We start from the raw sequence: 17605 nt of genomic DNA, 5'->3' as shown, positions 1-17605 counted from the left end.
ATTCCTCAGATTTTAGTGAGGGAGGAGATTTATACAACTATTATAGAGATCAGGCAGGGATCTGATCCTCAGAGGGATTTTCATGTGGACTTTCCACATAAAAGAATCAAAACACCAGACATGTTTCTCCTGTTATGAAGGATCCCCAACAAGAATGGCAGGATTTCACTCTGGCTTTATTCAATGTTTTGATGGCCTTGAAGTCACCACAAGATGTATTTTTTCCTGCTCCCCCTTGGTTTTCACTTCAAGTCAAGAGGACTTGGGAATTGGATTCCTCAGATGAGGAGCTGAACTCAGAGGAAGAATCCTTAGTTTACTCTTGACAAATCTTTTCCTTCTTGGACTATGATTCAGAATAGGAGTATTCATTAAGTCCAGATGTGTCTTTGGAAGAGCTCTCTTTTTGGGATACCATTGCCTACACGATGAATTATTTTAAGTGGGATTGTTAATAGGTCTCTTGTTATTGTAAAACGGTATTATGAACTCATACTGATGGAGTCTCCCAAACCTTTTGCTATGCCTCCTGTTCTGACTCCCTTTTTAGATACCTTTTGTGCAGCTTCTGTAGCCCCTGACTGTCAGCCTCATGTACCTAAAAAGCCAGTTAAGTTTTACAAGGTACCCGAGGAATGGAAATTTCTTTATAAATGCTCATCTTTTGACACTTCTGTAGTGTCAGTCATTTCACAAGCCATCCAAGTTTCAGCCTTCCACCAAGCTGCTGCCTTCTGACAAGAGTATTAGGGCCATGGAAAGGTTTGGTAAGAAAGTTTACACTGCTGACAACTTGTCCTTTAGGGCCATCAACTGTCAGACTCATATGACCAGGTATGTTGTGGCTGTCCTTTCTCAGGTTTCCAAGGTGGTTTCTGACCTGTCTGACTCTGAGTGGAAGGTTTTGGCCCTTTGCGTGCTGGGTTCCACTTGTAAGTTGTTCACCATTCAATCAAATGCAGCTGATGCCCCTTCCTGAGCAGTGTTTGGTTCAGTTATGAGGAGTTATTCTTAGCTTCATCTTTAGGATTTGCCTCATGACATCAAGGCCAGATTTTTGGGTGCTTCTTTGGATGACAAAAATTGTTTTTGATCTGCTGCTGCTGCTGCTGACCTTTTTAAGTCCCTTCAGGACAAGGGCAAAGCCTTAAAGGAGCTGAAACATATTTTTGTTTCTCCTACTCCTACATTTCAGAGGAACTATCTGTCCAAGTCTGCCTTTGTTCATAGGCAGTCTCACCCTCCTCCTCCACATGGGAAGAGGGGTTCTAATTGTGTGCCTGCTGCTAAGTCTACTTAGACTCCTGCCTCCCAGAAACCACCTTTTCTGGACAAGCCTGGTTCTGTTTGATGGTTTGATTCCCCCCTTCCCTAGGCCAGGTTCCTTTGTCCCTCTGCTTTTTCATGTCTCTTCCAAATTGACTACAGATTACGTCCGACTCTTGGGTTCTGTCCATTATCTGTCAGGGGTATTTCATGGATTGAAAGTCCCTTCCACCATTTTCATGTATTCCTCAACCTTCTCAGGAATAGCTTTCTTATTTCCCAGAAGTTCTTTACTCTCTTTTGGATCAAGGCACCAGTCAAGCTGTGCCTCCCACCCAGGTAAGGAAGGGTTTTTATCCCAGAATGTTTTTCTTTCCATGAAAGGAGGATACATGGAGACTAATTACGGATCTTTCCTTGCTAAACACATTTCTCAACCTTCCTTCCTTTCAGATGTTATCCCTTCAGACATTGTTTCCTCTTCTATTTCCTTAGGCCTTTCTGGTGTCTCTGGATCTCAAGGATGCATACCTTTATATCCCCATTCATCCTCTCCTCAGGAAAATTTTACATTTCTCTGTCTCTTCCTTGCATTTTCAGTTCTCTGCATTGCCCTTTGTCCTCTGTACTGCCCCAAGGGTATTTGCCAAATGTTTAGCTCCTGTCATTGCTTTTGCAGGCTTCAGGTTATTCTGATTTTTCCCCTATCTAGATGACCTGCTTATTCAAGCTGCTTCTTCCAATAGTCTGCTTCAGGATCTCTGGTTTAGTACTCGCCTGTTACAAAGTTTGGGGTATACCATAAACCTCCAGAAATCAGTTCTGATGCCTTCCCAGGATCATATTTTTCTTGGATGCAGGCGTCAGGCAGTTCCCATGTTGGCATTCCTTCCTGCCCCCAAGGCCCTGTGTCTGATCAACTTTTTCCAATCCCTCCTTCCTCTGGTGTCTGTCACGGCCAGTGAATTTCTGAGTCTAGAGGTGCATGGCTTCCACCATTCCCATGGTCCCTTTTGCCAGGCTCCATATGAGGAAATTTCAGTGGTATCTCAAATCACTTTGGCTTCAGCATTGCCACCACTGGAGTTCTCAGTGCGTTTTCTTTCCTGTCTGAAGCTCAAGCTTCAGTGGTGGATTCATCAACTCTCTCTCTCTCTCTCAATTTGGGACTTTCTTTTGAAGCTCCAGTTCCCAGTCATGGCTTTTTACAGATGCCTCAGACAAGGGATGGGGTGCCTCCTGATCCCCCTGAAAGTTCAGGGTCTCTGGCCTCCTCATCAGAGGTCAGACCATATCACCATATAAGAGATGAGTTCTCTGCATCTATCCATCCAAGCTTTTCATTCCCTGTTTCATCCTTGGCCCCTCAAAATCTTCACAGACAAATACCACAGTGATGTGCTGTGTCAACATGCAGGGAGGCAAGAGGTCCTATCTTTTTTTGCAGACTAGCTCTTCAGGTCTAGGATTTAGCTATCCACTATCAGGTAACTCTTCAGGCAGTTTATATTCCCTCAGACCACAGTCTTGTGTTGGACTCTTTGAGCAGGTCCAGCACACAAGCTCACTAATGGATGCTTCGCAGAGATGTGTTCCTGGACATTGCCCATTGCTGGTGGGGTATTCCTCAGGTAAATATTTTCACCCCCCTCTGAACAGACAACTTCCTCTACTCTGTTCCAGAGTCCAAAGTCCTCTGCTTTGGAAAGTGGCATGGGGATGTTTCTGTACATGTACCTGGCCCCTTCCTCTGTTGGTGTAAGTTGTGCACAAGATCGGCCAGGTCTCTCCTAAAATCTTGCTGGTGACTCCCTTTTGACCCAGATAGCATTGGTTCCCCCCTACTTTCTCATTTGGCCAGAGGCAGTCACCACAAGTTACTTCACCGAGTAGATCTTCTCGCACAAGACAAGGGATCTGTTGTCTAACCTCACCTGTACACTGTTCAACTGATACTGTGGGTGATAGGGTTTTGATCCCTTTTAGGCACCACTTTTCTAAGAACATGCTCTGGATTCTGCAGGAAGCCAGGAAACCCACTATCAGAAAATCCTATATGTCCAAATGGAAGCGATTTTCTGCCTGGTGCTTTGCCATCAGGATCCCTTGTCTGTGGAGGTTCTGTCTTAACTGTGTGATCTGCTCCATGCTGGGTTGGCATATTTTTCAGTTAAAGCTCACCTGTCAGCAGTTTCTGCTCATCTGCCATTGACTCCTCCTCTGGCCTCTAGTTTTGAGGTCATGCAGTTTTTCAAAGGTGCCCTTCTTGTCAGGCCTATCAGGAAGCCTATTCCGCCTTCCTGGGACCTCAGTTTTGTACTTGGAAAAACTGACCCATGCTCTTTTTGAGCCTGCGTCTTCAGCTTCCTTAAAACGTTGTACTCTGAAGACTGTTCTCCTTCAGCCAAGAGAGTGTCTGAACTTCAAGCTCTCAGGCTCTCATGCCTATTCATCGTTTTTTAGTTTTTCACAGAGACAGGGTATCTCTTGGAACTAATCCTTCTTTTATGCCCACGGTGGCCAATGAATTGTCCCTTAATTAGTCTATGAATCTTCCTTCCTTTTTCCTTTTTTTGCAGTCTGCCACTGAGAATGTTCTTCACACCTTGGATTTGCATAGACAACTCTAATGTTGTTAGATAAAACTACAGTTATTTGCAAATCTGTGCAGCTTTTTGTTTCCTTTCATTCCAGGACTTTAGGTGTGGCTGTTTCTAAGCAAACCTTCTTCTGCTGGATTTCTAAGGCAATTTCCTTTTGTTATTCTTTTCATGGCAAATATCTTTCTTTGTCTGTAAAGGTGCATTCCAGTAGGGCAGTTGACTTCTCTGGTGCATTTTTCAAGGATCCGGATACCTTTTCTATCATTGATGCTGCAGCTTGGTCCTCTTGTCATACTTTCAGTAAGCATTACAAGTTGGATATTATTTCCCGGGCCTGGGCAGGCTTTGCCAAGGCTATCTGGCATGAGTTTGTAGAGAGCTGTTCTGTGCCTTCCTCCTGGGCTTCCTCTTAAGCTAGTGTACTCTCCTTTAGGTAAAGAATACTGCAACAGTGAAATGGAAGGACATAGTACGGTTGTGTAAGATCTTACCATAACAGTAGATGTCCTTCCCTTCGCTGTTGCAGTATTCGCTCCCTCCCTCCTACGTAACTGTTCTTTCTGTCTCTCTCCTAGCTATGCATATTCCCTTGCCAACCTTCTTGATGAATTTTCTAATATGTCCATGACTTCCCATTTAATACTAAGCACTTCTCACTCTGTACTATGAAATGTAGGCTCCTGTGTTCCTCTCACTGCTTTTCATTCTGAACTTCTATCACTCTACTACGGGCTACAGTCCTTCTCCCAACGCTGTGTACTTCTCCCTCTTATTCTACCTAATATAGGCTACTTCTACCCACTGTACCCTCTCTGCTCCCCTCCCTACCTTTCTATAGCTCTCTTGCTTTTCCATTTCCTGACATATTCTACAATTATTCCACTAGCCTCCATATCTTTCCCTATACCTAACCCTTTCAGTATATGCTTTTTACTTACACCTCTACCTTCTTTTTCAGCTATTGAATCCCTCTTGGTAAGCATGTCAGTGTTTAGCTTCTAGTTCTTTAAAGACTGCTTCTCATTATGACTCTATTTTCTTTGTATAATTCTAAGTCATCCCATAGTGTCCTCCAAACTGTCATTGCTGATGTAATGCTTGTTATTGCAAAACATACCTTTGCTGTTCTGTATACATGTCTGAGATACCCTTGCACCTTCTGTGGAAATATGTGTACTCTTTATTAACTGTATACTATAATCCCTTATACAATTTCTTTCATAAACTTTGCAAATGTATTTTACTTAATTTATAAACCATAACCAAAGATATTTGTTTTACATTTTTTGTTTGTGCAGCTTTTCTGCCGAGTCCCCTGCTGAAAAGGGTTCACACTGCTGACCTAGATGGAGTATCCCAATAAACAAATGCCGAATCAATAAGTAAATTAAAAAAAGTGTATTTAAGCACACCTGAACTTATGAGCATGCACACACAGATGGAGAGGAGATACAGGGGATGACTTGTAGAGGGCATATGCTTACAGGCATTTAAAAAGCTAGTAGGATACACTAATTACTATTTTTTAGAATAGGAAAGGTCCAGAAATAAGAACTTGTGGCTGTGGCGATGGAGACATTTTGAAAGTAGAGCAGAATAAGACAGATATTTTTCAGAGTAGGGCTTTTTGCATAATGAGAGTTTGGTATTCACCCCTAAAATGTACATAGACCAAAAATCACTATTCACAGTTACTTCCATAGACCATACATAGTTGACATTCTAACCCACACCAAAAGTGCCACCATTGAAGATGCCATGAAATTTGGCTACCACATCAAACAGATAATAAGCAAAACAAACACACACACACACACACACACAGTAGGTGTCCTATACCATTTCAAGTCATTCCTAACAGACCATGTCAGGATAAGTACTACCACAACATTTCCACTGCCTACCCTTCTTTGTTACTCCTGTGCTGGTCAGCCTCTAAACCACTCAAATAAATTTTCTGGAATAATGTAACAAAGTAGCCTGTTTTTGTGCATATATGCCCTACCAATACCACTTCTATTTATTGTATAGATTTAACCCATTATTTAAGTCACATACAGCTCGTTATCACACAAACTCATTTGCATCCTGAAATATGCTCCCTTCCTAACCAGTATGATTCAGTTTTACCTTCCCCACCCCACACTTACCTCAGCAGAAAAAAACACTACTCGTAAATCCAGTACCACTGCTGGTGATTCACTATACTCTTCTCACATCACTACACCATGTAAATCCATCTGTCACTTCTTAGAACAAGATAATAACCCCAGATTCTTTAAGATACTACTAAAACGACATCTCACTGATTCCTGGCTATGCTCATGTTCTACTCCTTGTTAATCTCTATATACCTGTCCCAAGACTGTCATGATATTTTTCCTCTTTGCTAGCTTGCTAGCTCTGTAAAACCTAATGCTTCTGTTAACCATCTTTATAGGCAGTAGACCCTTAATATTCTTCTCTTTAATTTCTTTCTTCCATCTATGCATACTTCTGTTTCTCTGTTTCCTCACAGTTGCTTTTGGAGTTATACTCCATTCTTTTGACAAATACATATGGTTGTTTCTCTGTATATAACATGCATTAAGGTTCAGACAGTAGAGTACTATCAGAAACGTTATTTTGAAATCCTGGGTAATTGTCTACTCTTTTGTCTTTCTGTAATCCAGCAGCTTTTATTGTTTCTCTGGATCATTAACATGTTAACATTCTTTGTAAATATATCATATTTGTAAATGTCCTTTATTCACCTCAATGGTCACTTTAACGTCTTGTAGCTGTAGTCATTGCAGTTAGATATTTCTTCCTCCTGTACTGTAACTGTATGTATATTTTGTCACAGTGTGTGTTACTCATTTGGAGTTTTTCCCCCCGAGCCTCTGCTGAAAAGGAGGTTTACCACCCATTTGGACTTCCACAGTAAACGAAAGAAGATAAATTAATTAAAGGACTTGCTCAAAATGGAATGAGGAGGTCAACTTGGTAAAAGAGCTCTTTGTAACAGGTGATGGAAATGAGCAGACTATGTGAAAATAATCTGCTAATTTCTAAATTCTCAGTGCAGTATTGTCTTACAGACTGCAGGATTAACACAGATAAACCGATCTTAAAGCACGTTAGTGTACATGCCAAGTATTTAATTACTGCCTTCTTAGATTTTTTTTTTTTTGTATGTATTTGCCAACTTGGTAAGTCCACTGGATACCCTTGTCCCTTTTTAGGGACAAACCAGGAGCACAGTCTTGCCAAGTGACTTGTTTAGAGTCATGTAGTAGAAAAAAATGAGGCTGAGGTTATCAAACCCTGGATTACAGGAAGCAGTTTGTCAGTTCACAGCCTAGATCTTCTGTGCATTTTTATTTCAAATTTTGCAGCTTTTACGCCGTGCCATTTTCCTGGTGATCATTTGGAAAAATAATTATCTGAACATTAATTTTATGGAGTCTGAATGTTAAACTATTGTGCATATGTTTCGTTTAAGTTTTTATTTTTTATTTTGACAGATGACTCCCAAGTCCAAGAGGAAAAGCATCCACAGCAGAATGCTGCGTCCTGTTTCAAGAGCTTTTGGTAAGCAAGACTTGGCTGCCCTCTAGTGCTTTGTTGGAATATTGCACTACTGCCATGTCTGGAGTAGTGGTATGAGATAATGTACATTTTGGACCTGACCTGCTCTATTTTACTGTGGACATTTAGAGTGCTTACCCACTTGAACCTGTAAATATTGTATTTCCTTTTAACGCCTGTAACATCCCCCATACACACATGTACTCAAAACAAATGAAGTTCACTGAAATTTGAAATGGCACTGATTAATGGAAGAAAGTTGTTATATAAATATTACTTTGTGCATTTCCTCTAACAGAATTTGTTCAGAAAGTTCTTCAAAGGCAAAGAAAAACCAAGCTTGTATCAATCTTAGAGCTTCATCTTGGCCAAGACAGTATTCACACGATTCTACTTTCTGTCCTTCCCAGCCTTATAGTACTCTGATGGAATTTTAGCTTCATTCCAGATTAACACTGAAGTAAAGGAGGGATTTGTATCCTAGTCTCATAGCTATGAATTTCCAAGCCTGGGTTAGGGAGCAGAAGTAGTAAACATATTAATTCATTCAGTAACCAGGTAGGTGGACTGATCTGGACCACCTTGAGCTGTGACCTGGCACAGGGCAAGTAACAGGTTTAGTGTGTAGTTCTAGATAAACAGTCAGTTTCAACAAGTCCTGCAATTGTGTACATTGTGTGTCATATTAGTTGCATAAGAATTTAAATGAACTAAACAAAATGCTTAGTAAAATCAACTAAAATATATCCAACAACAGGATAAAAGTACACAGGTAAAGCATTGGATGTGTAAAAGCAGAGGGGAAACATTTTTATATGTACAACATAAAAATGTTACCTTTGTGAAACAGCTGACAGAATTGAAAAGTGGAAGGAGGGAAAATAGAAAAAGATGGGTATGTGTTTACATAACATAGTGTAGCTGTTAAACCTGTTTAGCAGCAAAGAAATGTCAAAGACCGTTTACTAATCATTTATAAGGGAGTATTCACACTTGATAACTAACTTTACAGTGTTATACATTCTTTATGCAGTATCCAGCTACTAAGTTAACTGTTTTAACCATATGTTTTGCAGCATCAGTCACATGGTTAATTTTATTAACATCATAAATGTCATGTATGTTGCTCCCCCTGCAGTTTTACTGACTGCCATAGTGTCCCTGTGAAGTAGCAGATGCTGTCAGAATTAGCAGAAGGAAATGGCGCAAAATGTCACCGGTGGTAAAACTGCTGTGCACAGATGCTTAAGAGTTAAGTTTAGATAAACATAATGACAGATACTTTATTTATATGTATGATAACATTTAATTAGAGAGAAAAGAAAACTTTGTGATGCGAAAAAAATGTCATTTTGGTGGAGTTGTGCTTTAAACAGTTTGCTGTATCCCTCATTGTCATTGGCTCAGCAGGTTGTGTTCTGAGCTTTTCCACAAGGACGATCAGGGTTCTGTGGGATTTATGTCTCATCACAACAACTTGGAGACAAGTTGCAGTACTGATACTGCAGTGTAACACATGGGTGCCACATCCTGAGATGTGAACCTTCTTATGAGATGTCAAACCAAAGTCCCACTTGCCTATATTGTAGTAATAGCTTAGCTAGCTGTATTTTAAGGATCCCATAGTACGCACCAGAAAGATCAATGATATGATCGGATGTTGTAGTAATAGCTTAGCTGTATTTTAAGGATCCCATAGTACGCACCAGAAAGATCAATGATATGATCGGATATTGTAGTAATAGCTTAGCTGTATTTTAAGGATCCCATAGTACGCACCAGAAAGATCAATGATATGATCAGATGTTGTAGTAATAGCTAGCTGTATTTTAAGGATCCCATAGTACGCACCAGAAAGATCAATGTTATGATCAGATGTTGTAGTAATAGCTTAGCTGTATTTTAAGGATCCCATAGTACGCACCAGAAAGATCAGTGATATGATCGGATGTTGTAGTAATAGCTTAGCTGTATTTTAAGGATCCCATAGTACGCACCAGAAAGATCAATGATATGATCGGATGTTGTAGTAATAGCTTAGCTGTATTTTAAGGATCCCATATTACGCACCAGAAAGATCAGTGATATGATCGGATGTTGTAGTAATAGCTTAGCTGTATTTTAAGGATCCCATAGTACGCACCAGAAAGATCAGTGATATGATCGGATGTTGTAGTAATAGCTTAGCTGTATTTTAAGGATCCCATAGTACGCACCAGAAAGATCAATGATATGATCGGATGTTGTAGTAATAGCTTAGCTGTATTTTAAGGATCCCATATTACGCACCAGAAAGATCAATGATATGATCGGATGTTGTAGTAATAGCTTAGCTGTATTTTAAGGATCCCATAGTACGCACCAGAAAGATCAGTGATATGATCGGATGTTGTAGTAATAGCTTAGCTATATTTTAAGGATCCCATAGTACGCACCAGAAAGATCAGTGATATGATCGGATGTTGTAGTAATAGCTAGCTGTATTTTAAGGATCCCATAGTACGCACCAGAAAGATCAGTGATATGATCGGATGTTGTAGTAATAGCTTAGCTGTATTTTAAGGATCCCATATTACGCACCAGAAAGATCAATGATATGATCGGATGTTGTAGTAATAGCTTAGCTATATTTTAAGGATCCCATAGTACGCACCAGAAAGATCAATGATATGATCGGATGTTGTCGTAATAGCTTAGCTATATTTTAAGGATCACATAGTACGCACCAGAAAGATCAATGGTATGATCGGATGTTGTAGTAATAGCTAGCTGTATTTTAAGGATCCCATAGTATGCACCAGAAAGATCAGTGATATGATCGGATGTTGTAGTAATAGCTTAGCTGTATTTTAAGGATCCCATAGTACGCACCAGAAAGATCAATGATATGATCAGATGTTGTAGTAATAGCTTAGCTGTATTTTAAGGATCCCATAGTACGCACCAGAAAGATCAATGATATGATCGGATGTTGTCGTAATAGCTTAGCTATATTTTAAGGATCCCATAGTACGCACCAGAAAGATCAATGGTATGATCGGATGTTGTAGTAATAGCTAGCTGTATTTTAAGGATCCCATAGTACGCACCAGAAAGTTAAGTGATATGATCGGATGTTGTAGTAATAGCTTAGCTGTATTTTAAGGATCCCATAGTACGCACCAGAAAGATCAATGATATGATCGGATGTTGTAGTAATAGCTTAGCTGTATTTTAAGGATCCCATAGTACGCACCAGAAAGATCAATGATATGATCGGATGTTGTAGTAATAGCTAACTATATTTTAAGGATCCCATAGTACGCACCACAAAGATCAATGATATGATCGGATGTTGTAGTAATAGCTTAGCTGTATTTTAAGGACCCCAAAGTACGCACCAGAAAGATCAATGATATGATCGGATGTTGTAGTAATAGCTTAGCTGTATTTTAAGGATCCCATAGTATGCACCAGAAAGATCAATGATATGATCGGATGTTGTAGTAATAGCTAGCTGTATTTTAAGGATCCCATAGTACGCACCAGAAAGATCAATGATATGATCGGATGTTGTAGTAATAGCTAACTATATTTTAAGGATCCCATAGTACGCACCACAAAGATCAATGATATGATCGGATGTTGTAGTAATAGCTTAGCTGTATTTTAAGGACCCCATAGTACGCACCAGAAAGATCAATGATATGATCGGATGTTGTAGTAATAGCTTAGCTGTATTTTAAGGATCCCATAGTATGCACCAGAAAGATCAATGATATGATCTGATGTTGTAGTAATAGCTAGCTGTATTTTAAGGATCCCATAGTACGCACCAGAAAGATCAATGATATGATCGGATGTTGTAGTAATAGCTTAGCTGTATTTTAAGGATCCCATAGTACGCACCAGAAAGATCAGTGATATGATCGGATGTTATAGTAATAGCTAGCTGTATTTTAAGGATCCCATAGTACGCACCAGAAAGATCAATGATATGATCGGATGTTGTAGTAATAGCTTAGCTGTATTTTAAGGATCCCATAGTACGCACCAGAAAGATCAATGATATGATCGGATGTTGTAGTAATAGCTAGCTGTATTTTAAGGATCCCATAGTACGCACCAGAAAGATCAATGATATGATCGGATGTTGTAGTAATAGCTTAGCTGTAGTTTAAGGATCCCATAGTACGCACCAGAAAGATCAATGATATGATCGGATATTGTAGTAATAGCTTAGCTGTATTTTAAGGATCCCATAGTACGCACCAGAAAGATCAATGATATGATCGGATGTTGTAGTAATAGCTTAGCTGTATTTTAAGGATCCCATAGTACGCACCAGAAAGATCAATGATATGATCGGATGTTGTAATAGCTTAGCTGTATTTTTAGGATCACATAGTACGCACCAGAAAGATCAATGATATGATCGGATGTTGTAGTAATAGCTAGCTGTATTTTAAGGATCCCATAGTACGCACCAGAAAGATCAATGATATGATCGGATGTTGTAGTAATAGCTTAGCTGTATTTTAAGGATCCCATAGTACGCACCAGAAAGATCAATGATATGATCGGATGTTGTAGTAATAGCTTAGCTGTATTTTAAGGATCCCATAGTACGCACCAGAAAGATCAATGATATGATCTGATGTCAATTTTCATTCCATCCTCAGTTAATGGGTTTGGATCCATCTCGGCCGTTGCTAAAGCTCGTGGCAACCAAAATCTCTCAAGCTTCTCCTTTACCCACAACGCACTATCCCCAAGCACCTCAGTTCTCATTTGCCTCTTTATGCAATAAACATGATGACTGTTGCTCTCGAGCAGATAAGTGTTTTTCACATTTTTCTCTGTTAGCTAAAACTGTATTTTCTTCAGGTTCTTTATGTCCGTTACCTTTGTCATTTAGCATTTCTCTGTTTGTTTCCGTTTTTCATACAGTAAGTACCCTTGAATGCTATTGTTAGTATTCCTTTCTTCTACTGTTTGTGTACACTCTGTTACCATTGTTGGTATTTTTTTCTGTCTTTTTCCTGTAATTTCCTCTGAAAGTATGTAAAGCTATATAAAGTAGTTAATACTGTGTAATTTCTCAGTGTTGTTGTTGTTGTTGGTAGTGACTGTACTGTGCCCTTTCTTTGGGTAACTATATCAGAGAAAGGCCCAGCTAGGTTTAGGAAATGTCTCAAGTGTGGGCATAAGATCCCAGTGTCTGATGTCCACAGTTTGAGTATATTGTTTGGGTCCTCTTCCTCTTCAAGAAGACTCTGAGATTTGTCATGGGTTTAATCCCAGAGCTCTCTAGTAGAACATAAAAAATAAATTAATATTAAAGGTCATGCTTCCTTCTACCTTCACAGAGGCTTTATCTAGAGTACCAAAATCTATAGGCTCAAAATGTCCTTCTCCAGGTCCGTCTACTTCTTCTAAGCCCTCAGACCATTCAAAAAAGAGGCCTCAATCAGATCCGATCTCATCAGCTGGTCCCAAAAAGAAAAAGAAAACCTTGACAGAGCCAACACCAACCTTGGATCCTAAACAGAAAAAAGTCATTGGCTCCAGTGTCTTCGGATCTGATAAAAACGTTGCCAGGGCCAACTTATTCATTACCTGCCAAGACCAACTTATTCACCTTCTGTAGATCCAGTAACCTCTAGGTTACCTTCCCCTTTTTTGGAAAGGTCCGTGTCCCCATCTGTTTTTTTACACCCGCTCTTCCAGGAGTCTAACAGAAGAAAATGATTTGCTGACTCATACCCCTTCAGGTCAGGAGGTCCACTTCTCTATCACACCCCCTTTGCCAGTTCCTCCTCTGACTCTTACAGCTGTCTCAGAGTCCTTGGATCCAAGCCAATCCATCTCCATCTGTCTTGGATCTGAGGGTCCCCTTATCCTTGGATATGAGATCTACTCTGAGCACTTTGGTTCAGTCGGATCCAGAGGGCTGTTGGAGCAGAAGCCTCCCAGTCAGATCTGAGGTGTTTGAGTAGACTCCAAAGTTGTCGTAGCCACCTGTACACCTCAGAGCCTCCATCCGTGCTATAGCTTGTCTTTTCAGATCTGAGGTCTTCTTCCTGTATGGGGCAGTGTGCGTTTGAGGCTGTAGGGAGAGCACTGTCTGTTTCAGCAGCTCAGAGGGATCCTACTCCCTTGGATCTGCAGTCTGCAGCCCTGATGTCTCTGTGCTCAGTTTCACCATTCTTTTCCACAGGGAAAGCCAGTATGAAACCCCCAGGCTTCCCATCATGGTATCCCGACTTCTTCTGATACCCCCCGAGCACCCCACTGAGAAGTTTCTTAAGAAGACATGTAAGAGGAAGCACTTGGATTCCCCAGAGGAGTTTATCACAGAAGATATGGACTTTGATGAAACTGAAGGGTTCCCAGGGTCACCTCCTGAAGATGTCTCATTTCAAAGTCAAAGTAAACTTTATTGTCATTCAGTCTCTCACAACAATGTAAGCTGAACAACATTTTGTTACTTTGTGTCAATACAGTATAAGCGAAACAACATTACTGTTCCTGTGCTCTTAATATAAGTCAGCAGCTTCTACAATACAAGAGAGCGTTTTCACATATGACTATTCACAACAAAGTAGCAGTAGACAGTTGCCACGATATAGGTTATTTCCTCATAGACTAATACAGCACTCAATCAGTATTACACATTTAGGTATTGCACAGAATATGAGATTAACAGTTAGTCAGTTTGCACTGAATGTTATCTTGCCTCTGATAATTACACAACAGTAAGGAAAGAACCAGTCTAACTATTACACCATTTAGAGCAATTTGCATCAAGTCTTGCACAGAGAAGTTTTTCTTCAGTTATGTAATTGAATGATCGGGATGTCTCATTTGGAGATAACCTGGAAATCCTTAAGCAGAGAGGTGACTGGATGCCCAGTATTCCTTCATCTGAAGAGTCTGTATTCCTTGAAGCTTTCAGTACTGGCCCGTCTACTTCCTGGATGACTCCACCCGCTAATGAGCTCATTGAGTTAATCTCTTGGTGGGCGTGGAAGGACCCCAACTCCATTGAATCTATACCTCAGAGACCAGACAAAATTATATCACCACCTGTGGACGAACAGTTTTGGGGGAAAGGGTTGCCCATTGATGACATGGTCATAGCAGCGGCCACTAAAAAGGAACTTGCCGAGGAGAGTTCCACTGTTTATCCTCCCAAAAGGGAATATCAGGTGATGGACAGATTTGGGAAGCATGTCTATGCTTCAGTGACCTTCGCCTTAAGGTCTCTGAATTATTTGGCACATTTCACCAGATTACAGAGGGATTTGATAAGAGACCTCTCAAATACCTTCTCAGAATCAGTTACTGAAGAAGTATAATCCTCAGTGACTTCTCAGTTGGCTACAGTCCCTTTCCATTTCTTCCATGAGGCTCATTTCGCATGTAGCCAAAGGAACTTCAAGGGCAGCGGGTTCAGGCATTTCTGTCAGGAGGCATGTCTGGATGCACTTATCGGATATTGTGGAGCTCTTCAAGTCTTCATTTATCAGTGCTTCTTTTGACTGCACGTTCCTGTTTGGTCCCAAAGTGAAAAACACATTATCCAGGTGTGAGAAGGATGGAAAGACCCTGTCTGCAGTGGGCATACATTTTGTGACCCCTTAAAGAACCTTCTGTAGGAATCAATGAAGTGGTTGGAAGATGTGGTTCAGGAAGTCCCAGGGTCCTTTCCAGGACACACGTGGAGGAGGTTCCTCTAGGGGCTGAGGAGGGAACTCCACTGGTCAACGCCAGCCCCGCATCAGAGGTGACCTGCAAAATCAGGGGTCCAGAATTTCGTTCTCTGACAGGGACCCAGCCAGTGCTTCTGAAACGATGCCAGATTGTCCACCTCTGGAACCAATCAGAGTCAATTATCCCTGCACCAGAGAGCATTGCTAGACATAACGAAAGATACTTGGGTGCAGAGGATTATTTCCAGAGGTTATATAATACCCATTTCCTTTTCACCTCACTTACTTCTCCAACCTTGGACCCATGAGCCAACTCTAGACCTCCTGTCTCACCCAATAGCCATGATCCATCCAGACATACCAAACCTGAGGCTGACCGCCTGACTTCTCCAATTCCATTGATAGCCAGACATTCTATACTGTCTTCCCAAGACCAACATATATTTTTATCTTTGCATAAACCTTCTATATGTAAGCTTTATTGTAGTAAATGGAAAAGATGTGTTTACTGGGCACATCAGAATAATGCTGATCACTTTTCAGCTCCTATGCATAACATAGTTGAATTTTTGAGCCTACTTTTTAAGGAAGAAGCTAGTTCCTCCACAGTTAAGGTTCACTTAGCAGAAGTTTCTAATTTTCATATTGGATTTGATATTTCCTGTGTTGTCTCTAATAAACTCTGCAAAGCTGTTTTGCAAGGCATTGTTCTTTTAAGACCTCCTTTTAAAGACCCTACTCCCCCAAGAGACATTAATTCTGGTACTGCAGGAGCTTACTCATTCCTCCTTTGAACTAATTGAATGTGGAGGGATTGAAGAACATTACTGTAAGAAAAAAAAGAGGAGAAAGATTATGTTGACAACATGGCTCAAGCTGTGGATGTGCAAAGCCAGCTGGATGAGAATTCTTTGCTTGCAAATGTAATACACAATAAAAGCAGTAGGATTAATAAGATAATTGTGATGAAGATTATTCCTTTGTAGCAATTGATAGAGCAGATATTACTGAATTAGAAGTTGAAGATTCTTCAGATCTGGTCAGAAAAGATATTCTTGTAACTGGAGATTCAATTATTAGAGGACCTGATACCTACATTTGCAGAGAAGATAATGAACATCGTTTCATGTTATGCTTGCCAGGAGCAAAAATAGTGGATGTGAGACCAGCCTTAGAAAGCCTAAATGTAAGAAAGTACAGATTTGTTTTTATTCTTTTTTGGCACAAAAGATCTCATCCGCAAGGACTCTGATTGTTAGGGAACTTACAGCCCTCTTAGATAGTATAACTTGTACTGGTGTTGGTCATATTTTTCACAAATTACATTTAGAAAGTAGAGTCAGACCACCATGAATGAAAAGATTTTTTGAGGTAAATACCGAAATGAAATGACTTCCCTTTTTTTAAAAATGTAAATGTGTGGAGTATCTGAGCCTAATTTTGGGCAAAAGTTTTCAGAGAGGATTTATACAGCTCAGCAAGCTCCTGCCTGGTGCCATGCAGAGTTCTTCATCAACAGAGAGACAAAAGAGAGACTTTGGCGTGATTAAGTATATTTTTTCTGCATTTTCTTGCTGCCTTTAGCTAATTCCACCTAAAACACTGATTTTCTAGTTTCTGTGATTTAAAAAGCTTGTTTCAGCTACATGTTGTACTTATTTTACTGCCTGCACTTTAACAGTCGATCTGAAGTAGGAGATTCATTTGTCAGCAACCTGTGGGTATGGATCCGATATCGGATCCGAACCGGCATGGTTTATCCAGCTATGGATCCAAGCTCCTAGCTTCTCCCCTCACCCATAATGCCCTGCTCTCCCTACATGACCTCAGATCTAGTTTGCCGCGCATGGTGACAGCTGGATTTTCTTGAGCTCCTGAGCTAAGTGATATTTTTCTGGTTTAAAATTAGATTTTGATAGTTTTAATTTTAAAACTGTGTGAAAGTTTTAGGTCCCCTATCTAATTTATCTTTTTTGAGTTTAAATTACTTACCTTTTGTTATCCCTCCCCTCGCTGGTGCGTAGTAGTGTGTGTGAGTTGTCTTTGGGGCCTTGTGTGAGTGTGTAATTTTCAGTACTTACTTTACTTTTTTGTTGTTAAAAAAAAAAAAAAAAAAAAAAGTATGTCTGAGGCCCCAAAGCCTATTTTCTCTAAATGCTCTGAGTGTGGCCATAAGCTTTCCCCTGCTGATGGCCACACTCGGTGCGTTCGATGCCTTGGGGTTGAACACCTCACTTCTGGGTGTTCAATCTGTGCAGGGTTCAACCCCAGGACATTGAAGGAGCGGAGGTCGAAGCTGGTCTTGGTGGGACTCTTGCCCCCGGACTCGGCTTCGGCCCCAGCCCCGTTGGTAGTTACTGCTCCGGCAGTTCCTGCCTTGCCTGCTTCCCCTCCTCCTCCCGGGATTCAAACTCCCTCTATGGGTTCGGAGGAGAGGGAAGCCAGGAAGAAGGACCGGAGAGAGAAGCACCA

The 17605-nt window shown here is 40.6% G+C and overlaps 1 protein-coding gene across 5 annotated transcripts in view; it reads left to right on the top strand.

The window, feature by feature from the left end:
* Nucleotides 1-17605, top strand: part of CARMIL1 (capping protein regulator and myosin 1 linker 1) — a 4434936-nt gene that overhangs the window by 3978057 nt on the left and 439274 nt on the right. For all 5 annotated transcript variants that reach the window (XM_044067077.1, XM_044067074.1, XM_044067073.1 and 2 more), the window contains one exon: nucleotides 7376-7442. In XM_044067077.1, the coding sequence (XP_043923012.1) occupies nucleotides 7376-7442 (67 nt within the window). The remainder of the gene's footprint in view (nucleotides 1-7375; nucleotides 7443-17605) is intronic.

Source organism: Protopterus annectens, chromosome 3.part1 (assembly GCF_019279795.1).
Source record: "Protopterus annectens isolate FY-2018-M chromosome 3.part1, PAN1.0, whole genome shotgun sequence".
Classification (NCBI taxonomy): domain Eukaryota; kingdom Metazoa; phylum Chordata; order Ceratodontiformes; family Protopteridae; genus Protopterus; species Protopterus annectens.
The sequence above is the reverse complement of the archived record's forward strand: the minus strand, read 5'-3'. Positions and strand labels throughout refer to the sequence as shown.